Source organism: Schistocerca nitens, chromosome 2 (assembly GCF_023898315.1).
Source record: "Schistocerca nitens isolate TAMUIC-IGC-003100 chromosome 2, iqSchNite1.1, whole genome shotgun sequence".
Lineage (NCBI taxonomy): Eukaryota > Metazoa > Arthropoda > Insecta > Orthoptera > Acrididae > Schistocerca > Schistocerca nitens.
The window spans coordinates 353,102,954-353,123,466 of record NC_064615.1 but is presented as its reverse complement, the minus strand read 5'-3'; the positions used below and the strand labels follow the sequence as shown (position 1 = coordinate 353,123,466).

General features: G+C 39.5%; 1 protein-coding gene across 1 annotated transcript in view; it reads left to right on the top strand.

Annotated features, from left to right (window-relative positions):
- LOC126236168 (vacuolar protein sorting-associated protein 11 homolog) overlaps window positions 1-20,513 on the top strand; it is a 193,588-nt gene that overhangs the window by 89,766 nt on the left and 83,309 nt on the right. Inside the window, exons 8-10 of the mRNA XM_049945264.1 lie at window positions 3,758-3,979; window positions 11,634-11,787; window positions 20,029-20,175. Of these exons, the coding sequence (XP_049801221.1) occupies window positions 3,758-3,979; window positions 11,634-11,787; window positions 20,029-20,175 (523 nt within the window). The remainder of the gene's footprint in view (window positions 1-3,757; window positions 3,980-11,633; window positions 11,788-20,028; window positions 20,176-20,513) is intronic.

Here is a 20,513-nt window from a genome sequence, read left to right as displayed (position 1 = left end):
ATGATGTACTCCTTACTCAATGCTGGCTTGTGGAATTTTGGAAGCCAAAAGTATGTTAGTGATTTCTTTCATTCACAAAAAGGTGCACGGAACTATTTATGAAAGTTGGAGAACAGAGCAGCATAGTGTTTCTTAATCAGTAACTTCTGTGGTGGAACTACTAGTACAAAATATTCAAGTGATTACCTGTTAAATTAACATGGAAGTGCAGTATGACAATGGTTTCTTTTCAGTAGAAATGTGAAGTGAGTTTAACTGGTGATGCAAGAGTAGAAGATGCTAGACATTGTTAGGGAGTGTGTTGCGTATTGAATGGATAACGAAAAGATGTGGTATTAATTTCTGTTGTTATTATTTCAAAGTGACATTTTCCATCTTACAATTGAGAAACTTTAACATCTGAGAAGTATAAGTGGTATGTGTTTGTATTAGACACACAGTCAAGTTTACTTAGTAACGAATCATATTCTCTCTATAAGGCTCCATACGTGAGTCTGACTGCCATACAAATAATTCAAATAATGTAAAAGGAGCTTTACAGTTGTTCTGCAACAGGGTGAGATGCTTTACAGTTGTCACCATGAGAGGGACAATAATTTTACAATACATGTTTTTGTTCCATAGTTCTTGTCATCTGTTCAACATAAAATGTGCTACTTTCGCACAGTATGTGGCATACACCTGACTTTTGGAGCCCTAAATTAGCTTTCACATAACTTAGTAGAATAAATGGTGTCAGGGCAACAGAAAGCATATCATGTTCTACATTTTACTCAGTCCGGGTCAGCAACAGCTGTTCAGTGTGATTTTCGTACCAGGTATCGTGTGAATCCTCCTACGACACAGAGCATTAGATATTGGCATGAACGTTCCGAGAAACAGGTTGTTTGTTTAAAGGCAAATTGCCAGGCCGTCCCCGAGTGTCTGACACAGACGTTGAATGTGTCCACCAAAGTTTCACAAGGAGTACTCAGAAATCCATATGCCGTGCAGCTCGATAGCTCAACATGCCGCCGATGGGGCATCTGGTGTGTGTTGTGTCGACATTTATGAGGGTTGAATGAAAAGTAGTGCCTCCACTTCATTAATTAGGTTTGGATGGGAATATTTGAATAAATCAAATGCAGAAATAATCCTTAGAATGTTGTCTTTAATTACCAATATTCACTTTTCCTCATAATCACCAGTCAATTGGATACATTTCTGCCAAAAATGAACAAGTTTCCTAAAGCCATCACGGAAAAAGTCGACAATCTGTTTCTGCACAACCACAGTCTCACAGTTCTCTCAATGTCCCCGGGTCGTAATGGTGTATCCATGTTTCGTCTCCTGTCACTATTGAATGGAGAAAGGCGTCACCTTCATTCTCGTAACGCAAGAGTTCCTGGCAAATTTCAAGTCTGTGTGCTTTCATTTCAGGAGTCAACATCTGGGGTACCTATCATGCACAGATCTTCCAGTAGCCAAGCAAAGCAATAATGTGACCCATACGTTGTTGTGAAATGCCGATTGTGCTTGGAATTTCTCTCTGAGTGATACGACGATCATCCTGAATCAATCTGTCAACATTTTGCTTGTGAAACTCGGTGGTTGCTGTCACAGGACACCCAACTTTTTGTTTGTAATGCAGGTCACATGTTCCCACCTCAACATCTTTAAACTTACTCGCCCAACGACACACAGTACTCACATAAACACAATCACCATAGACTGCTTTCATTCTTTGATGAATCTGCTGTGGAGTGACACCTTCTGCTGTCAAGAATTCAATAACTGCACATTGCTTAAATCACATTGACCCACCGTCTGCGCTGGGTTCCATATTTTACACTGTAACAACACAACCGTTCAATGCTAAGCCTTCCTGCCAACTGGAGCTGTAGAGAAGAGGCTATGGAACAAGCCAGTACCTGCTGCACACCAATGCTGCCAACTGTTGAAGAGTTACAAAGTTGGAGCCATTACTTTTCAGTCAACCCTTGTACATATGGAACTATACAAAATTCAACTAATGCAAGCTCTTTGTGAAAGTGATAAACAATAACATTTGGAGTTTTGTAATTTCATTCTTGGCAAGATGAAGGATGTCAGTTTTCTTCCACCGTTAGTGTTTAGTGATGAGGCAATATTCCATTTAAATGGAAAGGTGAACCATCATAATGTGAGAATATGGGATATAGAACAACCACATGAAGTTGCACAACATGAGAGGGACTCTCCAAAATGTAATGTATTTTGTGAAGTTTGACAGGAAAATGTGTGTGGTCCATTTTTCTTTGCCAAAATACTGTTACAGGAAGCACATACCTCAAAATGCTTGAGAACTTCCTTTTCCCACAGTTAGAGACTGATTTGATTGACTCCATTTACCAACGGGATTGGGCACTGTCACACTCGCATCTGGAAGTGGGGGAAGTTTTAAATCAAAGGATTAGTGAACGATGGATCGGTCGGACTGTATAAAATGATTGAGCCTTAGCTTACTGGTCTTCAAGGTCACCAGACCGGACTGTGCATGATTATTTCTTGTGGGAGTTTATAAAAGACTCTGTTTATGTGCCTCCATTACCAGCAACAATGAATGAACTGAGACATTGAATAACAGCAGCTGTGAACACTGTAACTCGAGACATGCTCGCTGCAGTGTGGGAACAATTTGAATACTGCATTGACGTACACCGTGCATGTCAAGGAGGCATATTGAACACCTATGAAAGGTATGAAAAAACTTTTTGAGTTTCCTGTTAATAAAAAAACAATTAATTATATATGTTTATTAGTTTCAGAAATATAGACATGCCAAATTGGATGATTCTTTTTGATACATGCTGTACATTGTAAACCATATTTTTGACGTTATACCATTTCCAGGAAGAATTTGAGAATATTCCTAACCCTCCCACCTATCATGTCTCCAAGCACTGGTATTTTAGATCTTCACCATTTGTAACTTCCTCTTTAATATGTACATATGCTTCTGAAGTGATACTTCAAAATCTGTGCTAGTATCTTCCTTTTGTCTGTCTTCAGTTTCCCCATACACTTTTTTGCAGCTCAGTTTTACACTTTGAGAAAATGGGGTATCAATAAATGTAATTAGAGTAATAAGCTATATATTCTGCTGCACAGATGAACATCAAACATACCTTAAGATTGTGTAGTTCACCTGCAGATGATATACACAATCTCTTCTTTCGGCACTACCTTATTGATTCATTTCAGTTGCATTGCTAGTAATAATAAATAAAAGAATCTGAAATAATGTAAAAGTTAAAAGTTCCTGATCAAAATGTTCTGGAAAGTTGTGTGGAACACAAACACTGGAAGGAGCCAAACCACTCACATGCAGCCGAGTAGTAGACAAAGACGTAAACAACATTGAAATCGTTTTTGAGTTTCTGGACACCACCTTTTTTTCTAAACTAACAGTCTAAAAATCATGCATATATGCTTGGCTGTATGGTCTCAGCTTGAGTGTGATGAGGGTTTGAGTGATTGAAAGAAATAGGGAGGGTAGAGAGTATGGTGGCTAGGGCGGGAGGGCAGCCATACTATTTCCATAATACTGTTGTGATTAGTGAGAAGAAAATTTGAACTATGATTTTATTACATTATTGCTGTCAGTTAGAAATTTGAAGCAGCTCTCTATTAGACATTGCACTAAAACACTGACTGTTGCTCTTAATGTATAAAAATATACAAATAGATTTTGATGGCATTTAGGACTGTAAAATTTGTTTTCCTTTGCATTTTTCAGTGAAACAGAAGCCTCACAAAAACAAGTGGTGACTATATTGGACATACAAAATAAGTTTATTGTGTTCACTGCGCCTATAAAAGAAATACAAACAGTGCTGGCTGAGTGGGGTTCCTTCTACATTTTAGGAGCCAACAACAAGCTGTATCAGCTCATGGAGAAAGACCTTCAGTCAAAACTTGCATTACTTTTTAAGAAAAATCTATACGATGTTTCTATTAGGTAAGATACATTAAAAAATATATGAAATTACTGTTTTCCTGTAATTATCTTGATTTGCTGTGTGCACTAACCATTTAGTTACAAATTAGAATGGCATAATGAGGTTAATTATGAGTCTAGTACTGATGAAGTGCTAGAGTACTGTCCATAGTGTTTCATGTTTATGTGGAAAAAAATACTGAGCTGAGCTCCAGTTGTTCCTTATTAGTTCATGTAACAGCATCATGCAATGTGTCAAGTGTGGCTTTTAGAATTCATATCTGAAAATTTGTTTTATAAAAGATGAGGCTAGATAATATTAAACTGTCATTACTTATAGTTATTGCTAACTTTTATGCAATTTCAAAAATAAATATATACACAAAATATAGGAATGAAGGTAACAACTCACCAGATACATATGTGCCTGCTCCCAACCCTCCCAGCTGCTGTCAGTGTGTAAGCTAGACATATGTATTAGACTACAAGCAGCTCAGTGTGCACATTGACTTATGTATTGTGTGTGTGTCCCCTACTGTGATGAGTGGTAAAAGTCACATATGAGACTGATAATCACATATGTTGCATGCCACATACATGGCATTTCTGTAAATAATATTCTATAAAGTCTCCTCTAGTTGTTTCAGCTATGGCATATTGTAGTTTTAATGAGGTCATGGTCCTGATCTTTCACATCTGTAACAGCAAATATTGGTTATTGGCACATGTAATCCTAGCCTTGTCATTCTTTAGCAAACATGTGGTTAGAACACCATGTCACAGCTTATGAGCATCAGGATGACAAACTATTAATCAACTTGCCATTGCTATGCATGGTTGTCTTATCACTGTCTGTCAGGTAAATGACTCCTTGCATTATTCAACAAAGCTGGCTATCACAGCAGTCTTCTCACATTTTCTCAGCACTAGTGGTCCACCTGCTTCAAATATGCTGTGTCTGCTACACAAAACAATAGATGTACTTCTGGATTGCATATTGTAATCTTCTGCAACACTAGTGTTATAAAACACGCTCAACTTCTTAATTACTTCTTGTTTTTACTAGTTAAAGCAGCCTTTCAGACATTTTCCTCAGTTTATGGAAAACACTGTACTAACCAAACATGAGTTTGTAAACGTAATATATGTGCAACGTAACTTGATCACTTCACAAAATCAGTGATTGGAGAAAAAAGTTCTACATCCAAATGCTCATTAACAGTAATGGCACCAAAATGGTCAATGGCGAAATGAAGACCGAAATACTAAATATTTTCTTATGAAATTGCTTCACTGAGTACGAACACTGCCTCTACACTTCTGTTTGTGCGCTAATCTCTGTAAGTTTCTCATTACCGTTCCTGCACAACATGTATGTATGGGAGAATATTGTGTTTTTAAAATCGTTTATGGAAATGGAATCTCACCTGAAGCTGACTGATGTGTAGTGCATAGAAACACATGAATGAAAATAGTATTTACACTTGCCTTTGAGCTCTTGCTCTGTCTCTAACAAGAGTACACACATTCACACACACAACCACACAGACATCCATACGGCCCTGTCGAAACAGAATTTTGATTATTGAGAATGGTTGCCTGTAAATTGGAGGCAAGGAGGAGATAGTGCAGGACTCACAAGGTGAGGAGGGGTAATGTGAAGCTGGTCTTTCGACAGATGACTCAGCAGCTGCACAACAAGATGAAAGGAGTTCAAAGAATCTGGCAAAAGGTGAGGTGAGGCAGTGGGAAACATGTTAGTACACATTTATGATGGGGGAATTGTGAGAGTGCAGGATATCCTGGGGAGACAATTCCCACCTGTATAGTTCAGAGAAACCAGTGCATCCAAATTGCTTGCATAGTGAAGAAGTTGTTGAAGTCATTTCTGTTGTGGTGTCCAGCATATTTGGCAACTGGATGGTCAAGTTTGTGGTTGGCCATAATTTGGCAGTGGCCATTCATGTGAGTAGATAGTGGGTTAATTACAATACCCACATAGAATGCTACCCAGTAATTGTAGCTTAGCTGAGATACAACATGGCTGCTTACACCTGTGCACCTGCCTTTCATAGGGTAGCAAATTTCTGGGGCTGGGCTGTGGTACGGGGTGATGGATGGGTAAATGGGACAGGTCTTGCAACTAGGTCAGCCACAAGGAAATGACTCGGGTGCAAGAGTAGGAGCAGTATCGTAGTAGAGATGAACAATGACATTCTGTACATTGGGTGACAGCAGAACACTACTTTGGATGATGTGGGTCAGATTTTGGGTAGGCTATCCCTCATCTCGGGGCATTACGAGAAGTGCTCAGAGCCCTGGTGAAGGTGATATGGGATGTTTAGAAGATTGCTGATCTGTGACTGCTTAATAGGCTACTTTTGTCAGAGGAGGAGATGGTAAGGGATATCTGTTTATGGATGAGCTGAATAGAATATTGTCTTGCAATAAAGTATCTGGTAAGGCTATCATTACATTTGTTCAACTCCTGCTTGCCACTGCAGATGTGGCATCCTCTGGTGGTGAGGCTGTAAATCAGACACATTTTGACATGGAATGGGTGGCACCTGTCAGAGTAGATTTACTAGTGATTGGTGCACTTGATATTAACAGATGTATTTATGGAGCAATCTGGGAGTTAGAGCTCAACTTCTAGGAAGACGGCTTGTATAGCTGGGAAGGACCAGAGGAAGGTGCAGAGCTAGTTCTTTTAGCTGATGGTACAAGTATAGTAATCACACCCAACAAACAAGAATCAGCTGAGGAAATTGTAAATAATGTCTTTCAGAAAATTATTAAGTGGTTCTCTGCGAATGGACTCTCACTAAATTTTGAGAAAACACAGTATATGCAATTTTGTACAGTAAATGGCATAATACTATTGATAAATATAGACTATGAACAGAAGTCTGTTGCTAAGGCAGAATATTCAAAATTTCTGGATGTGTGCCTTGATGAGAAATTGAATTGGAAGAAACATATCGATGATCTGCTGAAACGGTTAGGTTCAGCTACTAACACTATTAGGATTATTGCAAATTTTGGTGATAAACATATCAGTAAATTAGCCTACTGTACATATTTTTATTCACTACTTTTTTGGCATCATATTTTGGGATAATTCATCATTAAGAGAAAAAGTAATAATTGCACAAAAGCATGTAATCAGAATAATAGCTGGAGTCCACCCAAGATCACCTTGCAGACATTTATTTAAGGAACTCGGGATATTCACAGTACCTTTGCAATACATATACTCACTCATGAAATTTGTTGTTAATAACCCATCCCATTTCCAAAATAACAGTGAAGTGCATAGCAACAACACTAGAAGAAAGGATGATCTTCACTATTCTGGGTTAAATCTGACTGTGGCACAGAAAGGGATGAATTATGCTGCCACAAGAATCTTTGGTTATTTGCCAAATACCATTAAAAGTCTGACAGATAGCCAATCAACATTCAAAACCAAATTAAAAGAATTTCTGAATGGCAACTCCTACTCAATTGATGAATTTTTAGATATGGAAAAAAAATTATGTAAAGAAAACTTACGTTAAAGTGACACGTTCCACACCATTACGAAATGTCATATCCATGATCTGTGTAACAAGTATTAATGTATATATGTATGTATGGATGGATGGATGATGAAGTGGACTTGGGAGTAAGTGTTACAGAAATTAGTTTGGAGGTGTTGGTCAATGAAGCCTGAGGTTCATTTTGTGGTAGCATGTACCAGCCACAGTGAGACGACCAGTAAGGACACCTGGGCCATTGGGTTTGTGGAGTAGGCAACATGTGGGAGTACAAGGGATTGCTGATAGGAGGAAGACTGATTCAGGTGTCAGGTTTTGGGAAGCTACTGGAGGTCATGTTGGTGTTCTGGGATGGTTTGTAAGCGGAGGTATCACAAACTAGGAAGAGACCCTAAGCTACATAGATGCTACAATTCGTGACCTTTTTTTTTTTGCAGGAATGATTATAAGGTTTGGATTGGTTTTCAGGTTACAGATAGTTGTGTGTCCTGCTAGAGTGATGCTGGATTCAGTAGGGAGGGATCTAGGAAAGGTAGCTAAGCCCAGGTTAGAAGTGGGGATTTCCTGAAAGATTGCCAGTGAATTACTGGATGGAAGAGGAGGAAGATCATCGTTTGAGGGAGGTTGGAACTATTTTAAACAAAGTTCAGTGTGCAGTTTTGATTGGCATCTCTCACTTCCCACCAGGAACTTCCATCGTTGAATCTCAGAATTTTAAAAGCATCCATCCATGTGATCACCCTCTTATAGTGTCATCCATTGAGTTTTTGTGGATACTCATGTGTTGTCCTTGTGCCATCCAACCAAACACATAAAAAAACACTTGATAACCTTCATGCACAGAGGACCAGATTGCAAGGAATACTGTCAAAGGTGTCTCAAGAGCTCTGTTTTTCATAAGGAGCTATATATTCTTTATGTTTAGTACCTTTATGCTTACACAAAATGACTTGGAACTTTCACAGACTGGGATGATTTTTTAAGGATTCCATAGTTCCACATTATATGGAGTTTTGTTTAATTATGCATATTAAATTATTTTTGTTTTATTTGTGTGGCAGCCGGCAGTCACAGAACAGACACAATTTTCCAACAAAACTTTCTAATGTCCCACCAGTTTTCATGAGATAGCCAACTAATAAATTTGGGATCATCATTTTTACAATGTTAGATAGTGTGAGACACTATCTACTATAGTGTTATGAATAGGAGTTGTCATATTACATTTTGCATCAATCAGACCCAGTGTTATACTGAGTTTTGACTCTCAGTCGATAGTGGTATTCAAGATCTGCCTGACTGATCATTGATCTAGTTTATAAAATGATTTGATAATCCATAATTATAAATCTTATTGGTTATAAATAACTTAGGAATAAAAGTGACGACTCGTTAGGTAGAATAGGTGTTCAGTCATTGTAAGAGACACAAATACAAGTGAAAAATTTGCTAGCTTTCATATGAACTTTTTTTTTAATTTGGCATGTAGACTGGGGTGAGGGGTTGTGTCAGGTGTCATAAATGAAGGGGAAAAAGGGGCAGGGAGGGGGAGGGAGTATAGGGGAATTGTGGCAGATTGCTCAGAGGAAGCCAGCAGGTATACAAGACAGGAATGCAGGAGGGAGAGGCAGTAGCAGCATGGGATAGGCATCTGACATACAGGCACTAGAACAGGTGAGTGCATGCAGTGCATGATAACCATGACATGGGGATGGTTTCGGAGGGAGTGACAGAAAAGAGGAAGGGGAGACTTTGTAGAAGGAAGTGTTGGTATAAGGGCTTAGCTGAGATAGAGTCAAGGAGGATTACGGAAAAAAAGGATGTGTCACAAGGAGAACTCCCATCTGCGTAGTTCAGGAAATCTAGGGCTTGCGATTAAGGGGCCAGATGACAATGGTTGTGAAGCAGCCACTGAAATTGAGTACATTGGGCCGAGCAGCGTATTCCACCATTGGGTTGTCAACTCTGCTCTTGCCACAGTTTGCTGGAGACCATTCATTCTGGTGGACAGTTGGTTGATGGTCGTGCCCACATAATGTCATCTACTAGTAACAGTCTTACACTAGTAACAGTAACTACTCATAATTGCTGTTGGTAGTATCTGACATGTGATGTGTGGCATTATGATCTGGATTCTGTCCACAAGTATTTATGTATTACAATATGTGGCTGTATATGTGTAGAATCTGATACTTGGGCAAAGTAAAATGTGATGTACACAAGTTGATGTCACACATGTGCTTCAAAATTATGCAAAGTTGAAAAAATTAGCTAATTGCACAAATTAAATAAAAAATATTAATACAGCCTGCAATGGAGCATTTTTTTCACTTATAAAATATTTCGAGGCTATGGATCCAACAGAAACAAAATTTTACGAGACTTACTCTCTGTGAGGTGATAAATAGGAAACATTAGTTAGAAATGGATGTTTATGCAACAACAAATTTAACACAAAATCCATTATGTCTTGGAACCTTGGAGTCCTGCAAGCATGTAACACTTTGCAACTTAAAGGATGGGATTAGTATTTTCAAAATTGTTGATATTCCTACCTGGAGTTTCCATTGTTGGATTAATGTTTTCTTTGCACAAGAAAGAAATGTTTTATTTTAATCTCAAAGACCAAATTGTGTTTCTGTGGAAGCCTCCAGTAAAACTGCTGAGCATCATAGAGTTGATTTACAGCTATAAAGAAACTCCATCTGCATAGCACAGGTATTCTGTGAGGTGAAGAACATATTCCTATGTGTTAATGAATCATACCGCAACCACATTGAATGGTGCACTCTTTTCAGTTTCTTTTTCTTGTTCCCTTTATATCCCTACCACCCTTTTTTCTTTCTTTACTGCTACACTTTTTGCTCTATGCTCATGATCTGCTAAACAGCAATGTGTTGAGTCTCATGCTGACATTCTCTTGTTGAGCAGTGTCAAATGTAACACTAGGGCTAAATTTCAAACTTTTTGGGGGTGCAGAACGTTGCAATTAAAGTGCAGAAAACCAGGTTGGTCACCTTACCTTGTTCTAATCAGCTGTGAGATGGAATTTTCAGACAGTTACTTCATGATTAGTGTGTCACAAGTTGACATTGAATGGTTAAAATAAGACTGATTTTAATCATAGTAATGAAAGTTCTGGTAGAAAGTAAATAATTTAGGAGTAAAGAAGACCACCCACCAAATATCAGAAGTGTTGATTTGTCAACAGACATGTACAAAAGAGAAAGAAAACTTGCTAGCTTTCAGAATAAATCACTTGTTGAACTATAGTAGATGTAAGCATGCACAACCCCCCTCCCCAAGAGGTGTGTGTGTGGGGGGGGGGGGGTGAAAGGCTCAATATTGAAAGTTAGAAAGTGTTTCTTACTCTTTGTGTATTGGTGTGTGCCTGTCACAGACTTGACACTTCTGCTATTCAGTGAGTGGTCTCTTTACTCCTAAATTATTTACATAAGCCGGATTTTATTTCCATATGCTCAGGACTGTCTACACATTTGATTTTGCAAAGCAAGGCGGTGTAGTGGTTAACACACTGGACTTCAGTCAGGGTAAATAGATTCCAAACCTGTATCCAACAATCGTCAAATTATTTCAGGTGCTCACCAAAATGATTTCTTCAGAAAGGCCACCTTCCCATTCTATGAGCAACAGGTTTAAGGCTCTGTCCTTTATGATCTTGATGTCAACAAGATCTGCAGCTATAATCTTCCTACTTTCCATGGAGCTGATGTAATTAAATTATGTTTTGTCCCAGATTTTCTGTTGCATATTTGCAAGCGACAAACCTATGTTTTAGTGTAATAGGTCCACAAGAAACTGGTGTCGATAACAATCTCCTAGTCATCTGAAGCAGTGATAAGCAATCTTTCAAATTCTTTGCAGTGTACCATGTGTGTTTGTGATGCTATGAGGCTGCATTCACATTTCAGAATGAAATACCTACGTTAAGTCCACCTTGAGCACAAGAGTTAACTGTCGGAGACAGGGCATTACACAACTTTTTTCAGGAGCTTGCTTGACATTTATAATTTCGGGATAGGAATGATGAGTCTGATATCTTGTTCAGTTAGCCTAGTGGACAGTGAAACACAAGATTTCTATTTTTATTTTAATTGTTTTCATTTCTTTTACAGAATTGCAAAAAGTCAGCAGTACGATTCAGAAGGCTTAGTAGATATCTTCAGACAATATGGAGATCATCTGTATGCTAAGGGAGACCATAATGCTGCCATTGAGCAATATATTAAAACCATTGGGAAACTAGAACCATCCTATGTTATAAGAAAGGTAACTTTATATTTTAGCTTATTTTATTCCCATAAGTACTAGTGCAAGGTACACAGTAGACCTTTTTGTCTTGGAATTTTGGAAAGTAATTAAGATTTGCTGGCAGAAGTGAAGATGCAAGGACAGATACCTCAGTGGTAAGAGCATTGACTGGACAAGGCAAGATTTTGGATTTGAGTGTGAGCCTGGCACACAGTACAAAATTGTTAAGGCTTTCGTGGCCACTTGTTGACAAACTGCCTATTGGCTTCTGTCTCGGGTTCTTCGGCCGACGTTCATCTAATGATTTTTCTGACGTTTCGCCAGCACGAGTGGCTGGCATTGTCAAAGCTTCACCCTCCATTGCTGGTGGTGAACTGGAGGCGAGCTCGCGGCCGCAGACTATATGTACCTGGCGCGCCAACGTCCGAGGCCTTCTCCGCGGTCATTTCCGGTGCGGTTCTCCTCTTGCTACCTGCGACGGTCGTTCGCTGCAGTACGGGAAGCCCGGATCCGTTTACCTTAAGGCTTTCCTCTTTCTTGTTGAAACTGTTCGCGTGTTTTTGGATTTCTACAGCTTCTCTGAACAAGCGCGTGTGATAGTGCTTCTCTACAGCCAGAACTTCCGTGTCGGCGAATTTTATTACATGGTCGGTCTCATTCAGTGCGTGCTCTGCCACGGCCGATTTCTCCACCTGCCCCAACCTGCAATGTCGCTTATGCTCTTTGATCCTGGTGTTAATGGATTGTCCAGTCATTCCGACATAAACTTTTCCGCATGTGCAAGGTATATGGTATATTCCCGACATTGCAAGTGGGTCTCTTTTTCTCCTTCGCCGATCTAAGACACTCTTTGATCTTCCTTGTCGGTTTGAAAATCGTCTTTACGCCGTGTTTGCGCAATATACGGCCGATTCTGTCCGTCACTCTGGGAATGTATGGCAGAAAGGCCGTACCCGACATTTCTTTTTCTGGTTCCTTACTTCGCCGAGTGTTTAGCTCTGTTACACTTCTAATGTAATTTGTGGAGTACCCATTGCTCCTCAGAACAGTTTCCAGGTGTTGCATTTCTCGTTTGAGGTGTTGAGGCTCACATATTCGTCCTGCTCTCGTTACGAGCGTACTAACCATGCCTCTTTTCTGGCTCGGGTGGTGGTTTGACAGTTTGTGCAGGTATCGGTCCGTGTGTGTCGGTTTTCGATACACGCTGTGTCCCAGGTTTTCGCCGTCCCTTGTGACCAGCACATCTAGAAATGGCAGTTTCCTGTCCTTTTCTACCTCCATGGTAAATGTTATGTTGGCATGGAGGCTGTTCAAGTGTCTCAGGAATTCACCGAGCTGTTCTTCACCATGGCTCCATGGCTTTCGTGGTGTCTACACTTAAGTATATTTTAACAGTATAGTGTAGAAAGTAAAAAAAAAAAACATTTTTTACAATGGAAAGCAGACTTGAATGAGAGCACAATAATACCTCTAACAATTTAGTAACTGGTCTACAGCTGCTACCAGACCAATATTCAACACACTCAATAATAGCAGACGCCATGGAAATTGTAAGCGATTATAACAGTTATAGCAACCTCTCTTCTTTGGACAATGTTATTAGTGGACCCACGTAAAGCAATTGTACAGTTGAAATGAGACTGAGCATCTATAAAACCAGACAGGTAACAATCTCCATGCAGCAAAGCAAATTTATTGAATACTGTCTGAATGCTAAGTATACTTAAACTAATATGTGAGCCAATAAATTTCAAGTGCTCCTAATTCATTACCTCATGAAGCATTAAACAGCAGTTCCTCCATTAGTCAGCATATACAGTAAACAAAAAGAATCGCTATACAGACAAACATGCTAGCCCACTCAGTAGTGAGGAGAAGTGATGTGAAGAAAATATCAGAAGACTGAATCCTATAACAACAGGAAAACATCTTTATGGTTACCTTCAGTGTATTAGTGACAAAACATGCAGAAACAGGATAAAAATAGAACTTAACTCTCCAAGGTAGCCAGTTCACTAATGGAATCTCCAAGAATCAGTCCTTGTAAAAGCAAAATTAGACACATTACAATAGCAGTGTATTAAAAACACAAACCGGATCGACTTTATGATAAATGAATTACAAAGTGTAGATAAATTTCACATTACCTGCGATTGCACCAGTGGTAGGAAAACAAATGTGTCAGCAATTTTGTAATGCTACTAATTCTAGTTCAGTATTTGTATACAGGAAATCCCTCAAATTTGAAATGATATTGCAAAATAGACACCGTGCAGCTATCTCATAATTGTGTCTTACAACCCTACCCCCCTCTCCATCCAGAATGCAGCATTTTTGATGAGACAGGTGTAAAAGAAAAGGAGTAGTATTTTTTGTTAAGATACTGATTTCAGTATTAAAAAGATATGTTGATCAGCTTCCAGGATGCAATGGTGCATGTCCAATTAATGTCTTGACTCCTTTCCATATTTGCATTACATTTTCTACCAGGCTGGGTTTCAATTTTGATACTCAATAGTGGTATCATTGTGTTCTCATTCAAGTCTGCTTTCCATTATAGAAATTTTTCTTTATATTCTACACTACAAAAAATATACTGTTAAAGTATACTGAAGTGTAGACATCAGTTTCTTCCAGTAGCCTTGAAACAAGTACAAGTTGTGTGGGAACTCATTCCGCAGACTCATTGACATCAAACAGTGTGAACTATTAATGTGACCATTCCATGTGGAGGGTCCTCATGCACTCAAACTGTGATGGCCTCTTGACTATACAAGGAATGCACAGTCCAAGCAGTTACATACTCACTCATTCTGAAGAGTAGGTGCATGTCTGTTTTGGGAACTGGACTCCGGGCAATGGCCATCAAACCAGATGGGCATTGCTCTGGCCGGGTAGCTACCCTTTGGAGAACCCTCATTCCGAGAGTAGTTGGCATCATGGCAGACATCTCATGCAGTGAAGGGACCAAAGCTATCAGCCAGTGCCTGTGAGGCTCTGGCAGTCTCTTCAGACAAACTTGAGCTTCAGTGTAGATCAAGAACTTGCCCTTATTGGTCACACTATGAGTCAAAATCTAAATCAAGTGGACTTGAGAAACTTCCTCCCCTCAGCTGCTGATTTGCACCCAAACTGACATAGTATCCTTTGCACCTTGTTAGCTGTTGTTCATCTGTAGATAGTATCAAAAATCTTTTTTAATGTAACGTATCACTTTGGTAAAGTGAAGTGTTGCAGAAGCATTTACTGAGCCAGCAAATGATCATCTCCTCTATAAAAAGATTATATAAGTATGGTGCATGGTGGAGGGTACAACATTCCGCTACCAGTCATGTCATTTCATTTCAAGTTCCACTTGCAAATAGAGTAAGGGAAAAATGACTGTCTATAAACCTTTTTACGAGCCCTAATTTCTCTTATTTTATCTTCATGGTCCTTAGACAAAACGTACATCAGTGGGAGTAGAACCGTCTTAAGTGTGCTTCAAATGCCAATTCTCTAAGTTTCCACAATAGTGCCTTGTGAAAAGAGCTTTGTCTTCCCTTCAGGGATTCCCTTTTGAGTTCATGAAGCATCTCTCTAATACTTGCGTGGTGTCAAACCTACTGGTAACAAATCTAGCAGCACACCTCTGAATTGCTTCAATGCTTTCCTTTAAACCAACCTGGTAGATATCCCAAACAGTAGGTCAGTACTCAAGAATGGTTCACTCTAGCATGTTATATGCCATCTCCTTCATAGGCAAGCTACACTTTCCCAAAATTCTCCCAGAAAAACGAAGTCAAGTATTCACCTTCTCAACCTGATGTGCTCATTCTATTTCATATTGCTTTACGACATTACACCTAGCTATTTCATTGATGTGACTGTATCAAGCAGCACACTACTAATGCTGTATTTGAACATTACAGGATTGTTTTTCCTACGTATCTGCATTAACTTGCATTTTTCTGTATTTAGAGCTAGCTGCCACTCATTTCACCACTTAGAAATCTGTCTAAGTTGTCTTGTACCCTTCTACAGTCACTCAATGACAAAACCTTCCAAACATCACAGCAAATGACCAGAAATTGCTGCTCACTGTGTCGAGCAGATCGTTTATGTGTGTAGAGAATGAGAATGACCCCATAACTCTTCTTTGGGGCACTCCTGATGTTATACGTGTTTCTGATGAACACTCGCCATTGAGGGCACTGTATTGAGGTCTGTTACTTAAATGTATTGCAACACTCATGCTTTCAAAATATACAAAAAAAGGACACAAACATATTTAGTAATAAGTTGCAGTTTCCTCAAGTAATCAAAAGAGGTTATTGCAATACCTAGGAGTTTTGTAGCAGGAAATGTAACATGCTTTTCATATACTTAACTTGATGCTGATTCTGATTGTTGTTTGTGATAATTCTCCATTCTTTTCACCTTGAAAGTCCTAGATTTTTCTTTAGCTATATATATATATATATATATAGTGTGGAAAAGATTTCATACTTTTTGAATAAATCTTGACATCCAAGTTAAGTAATTTTCTTGTTTATTAACAGCTTTCACTTCCAACGTCCCACATATAGACCACAACTTCTGCCTTACAACAAATCAACAACAACTGAGTAACAACTGCATTCCTCTGGCCTAACACTGGCTTGTATATTGATTCTATGACAGCAAATGATACTTACAGTATTGTTATGATTGGTGTTTCATGACAGTGACCAACGGAGTAGTCTCTCTAATGTGCTCTGCAAATTGAAAGGATAGTAGCCCGACAAATATGCTGGGCTCTTGAATTACGGGGCCTTTTGTTACCCTATCGTAGTAATACCCAGGAGGGGCAGTCCGCAGTTGACCATCTTTTAGCCTGGAAACAACAATGCAACAGATTTTTTCTAAATGCCAAATTTCGTTGTGGTCTTTTTTACCTGCATAAGGCATGTGTTACTGCTTGATGCCATCATGTTTTACTTATGCTTCACGACTAGGACTTTAAGGCTCCGTACCGATTTACTCCTGTGCTGTATGTCAGTGACATTTTTGTTTGGTGTAGCCTTAAATTTTTAGCCTTGGCTGAATGCCAGTTCCAAGGAGTCATCCAAAGGACATCTGCTTGGACAATTTCCCATGGCTTCCCGATCCTCCCACAAAAACGTGAGTCGTGTATCTCTGTCATTGTAGCCTGTCCACTAGGATATTCAGAGCTTTGACGTTGTTGCATAGTCCAGATTTTTGAGACTTGTACTTGATAAAAACATCTCTGTCCATATTCATCAACTTAAGACTAACTGCATGGTGAAGCTTAATGCTTTCTGCTTCCTTGCCCACACCTCTCTGGATGTTGATCGTGCTACTCTACTCCATATTTATCATGTGCTGTTGTCATCCCAGCTGGGTCATGGTTTGCAGATTAATGTCTCAGCAGCACTTTTGGCTTTTAAATTATTTAGTACATCATCATGAAGTAAGATTAGCCACTGTTGTCTTCTGGACTATTCCCATAGAGTGTCTCCTCGCCAAAGTTGTGGTCTTACCTCTTCAGTTCTAATGGAACCAACTCTTGCTCTCTTACGGAATCACCATACAACACTTTCCTAATCAACCAGTTTCCAACTTATCAAATTCTTTCTTCATACAGGGGGTGCTTACCCCCCAGACACTCACCCTGGGATGGATTTTCCTACAGGAGTGCATCTCGAGACCCTCTCTAGACCATCCGCCAACATTCCTTATTATGTTGCTCTCCATGTATTCCCAAACACTCTCCAAGTATTTCCACGCATCTGGACCATGAATTAGGACCAGTCTACGTCAAGGACATAAAGTTTCAGTTGCCCCCATGATCTTTCAGCATCTGTATCAGAGTGCTAAGATCACTTACACTGACGTCTGCCCCCGGTAGCTGAGTGGTCAGCGCGACAGAATGTCAAGGCCCAGGTTCAATTCTCGGATGGGTCGGAGATTTTCTCCACTCAGGGACTGGGTGTTGTGTTGTCCCAATAATAATAATAATCATCATCATCATCATCATCATTTCGTCCCCATCGACGCGCAAGTCGCCGAAGTGGCGTCTAATCGAAAGATTTGCACCTGGCGAACGGTCTACCCCACGGTAGGCCCTAGTCACACAACATTTTATTTACTTGCACTGACAACTCTAAAGCCACGAGTAGAACATATCATGTTTTTACAACTCCCTTCAGTCAGAAACAGCATTTGTGTCGAAACATGTATTGTTTTTGTATGGAGGTAAGTCATTACCAGACAGAGGCATAGTTTTATTGTACACAACTCCCTCAAACACACATTAATTTGCAGTGACTTATGAGTAGTCTCCAGACTATTAATTAGTTTATCTCTTTTTACCCTATAATATCTGCTATCCATGATCTTTTCTCTTACCTCAGTCATACTACGAGCTCGGTAGTCTTTATGTGGGACCCAAGTCAAGTGGGTATCTCAGGAAATGAATTGGCTGCCCGTGTAGAGAGAGAAGCAACTACTCATTCACTTTTGTGATCCCAGGCATGGATTTAAGAATGCAGATAAGATCCCTACTCAGTTGGAGGTGGAACAACATTTGCTAGGCTACTCCCTACTCTCATAAACCCCACTCTATCAAGGAGCCTTCACTGCACAGCCCTTCTCCTCCTGTTCTTCCCAGAAGGAATCCGTCATCCTGCGTCATCCCAACATAAGTCAAACTAAGTTAATCCGTAGCTTTACCCTATGCAACGATCTACCCCACATTGTGGTTGCAGAACCTTACAGACAGTAGCTCAATCCATGTCGAATGCTCCCTCCTCGTGGCTCTCGGTGTCGAGCACGGTCTTGCAAATTCTTTGCCACTAATATTGGCAGACAATGTACAGACAGTTGAACCGGTTCTTTATTTCCTCTGAGAAAGAGATTTCTATTCTCAGAACTGATGTTTTAAACTGCATTCAAGATGGGGTGGCTTGGTTGGGGTTGGGGAATCTCCTTCCACGTGCTATGCCCAATGTGTCCTCAACCCTGTTTCCTGAGCCAGCTGCCCTAGTCATTTCTCTTTCACTCTGTTTTTAATTATTTCTAGATGCAGTTAGGCTTTTTTTTCTGCTGCAGCATATTTTACATTTTTAGGAGTGCCCTTTTATATAGCACTTAGATGAGGGACAAACTTCAAGGCTTTCTCATCCTTGATACTAGCTGGTGTCAAAAGAACAGTTGAACAAGTGATCATGCTCCCTCCAAGATAGTGCTTCTATTCCCATCTGTAACACTTTGAATATAATAGATTGGGAGTTGGACGTTCGTGGGAGGGTGTCTCCCATCATATACTGAGCCCAGGGAAACACTCGACTGCATCCACTCACTTACCACTCAGATTATTTTGCACTTCCTTTTTATGATTGTTGGTTTTACTGATGTTCATGAGGTTTCAAGCCTTTCCATTTTTACCATTATGCTTGTCCTCTCCACCTGCCGAGAAGGAATTATTCATTCAGTTACTGTGTTATCCCTGCATCGGGTCAGCAGCAGCTGGATATGGGGGAGATGTGTCTAGCTGCAGATGAGCCTGGAGGGAGAGGTGGGGGGTATTGTCTGCTCTCTGGCCCATAGACTGGCCCTGTGTATATGCTTTTATCTCTCATTCAGTTGTTTCTTATTTTTGGCACCAATATTGCTTTCAGTATCTCAATTTTACTCCTACAAACTATCACAATTAATTCAAATTTATGGCTCATTCCACTAACTCTAGATGGACTACCTATTCAACAAGAGACTGATGACCTTGTTGTTTAGTCCCTCAATCCCCTCAACCCATTTTTGCCACAGTATGACAATTCAGTCAAATTTATGGTTCATCTCACAAACTCCAAATGGAGTACCCCTTAATTGAGAGACTGATGATCTTGTTGTTTAGTCCCTTAACCCCTCAGCCAACCATCCTGGCTAAATTTTTGGAAGAAATTCTAAACCAGTTGTATGAAGATTAAGAGAACCACCAAAACAGTGAACCTCCTGCCTCTTGACATCACTGTAGTGTCTACCAAATCTGAAAGTTATTTACCAGATTCTTACTGTAGTTTCATGATAAATTTATGCATTTTGTTTAAGAACAGTGAATGTCTTAATTATTTTAAAATGTATTTTTAATGAGCAGTTATTGCTAAATGTGTTTTGCCATAACCAAATTGCATGACAGAGAGATCAAATAAATATTTTTTGAATTATTTTTATTGGTCCTAGTCAGTGTATGAACGCTTATGCTTTCTGTTTTGATTTCAGTTTCTGGATTCTCAGCATATTGATAAATTAACAACGTATCTGCAAGCTCTGCATAAACAAGGTCTTGCAACTGAGGATCATACAACGTTATTACTCAACTGTTACACAAAGTTGAATAATACAGAAAAACTTAAGGAATTTATCATGGTAAGTTCAATGACGAAGTTCTTCTACCAAGCGCACATCCTAATGTAGACGTTCAGCTATCACAAAATGAAGAGCCTTAAGTGCTCTGTTGTTACGTATTTCACTGACATTACACTAGCTAAAACATTTTTGTTTAAGCTTGAATCTTGAATATTGTTCCTTTTCAAAGAGGGTGGCAGAGAGAGGGGGATGTGATTAAGTTGAATGGTCATGTGTAGAGTTTACCATTAAATACAAGGGGCTTTACCTCTAACAATATTGAAAATAAGGAATGTAACACTATAACAGATATATACACTTACGTTAGTTAGATAACAGCCACTTTGAGAAGCTAATAA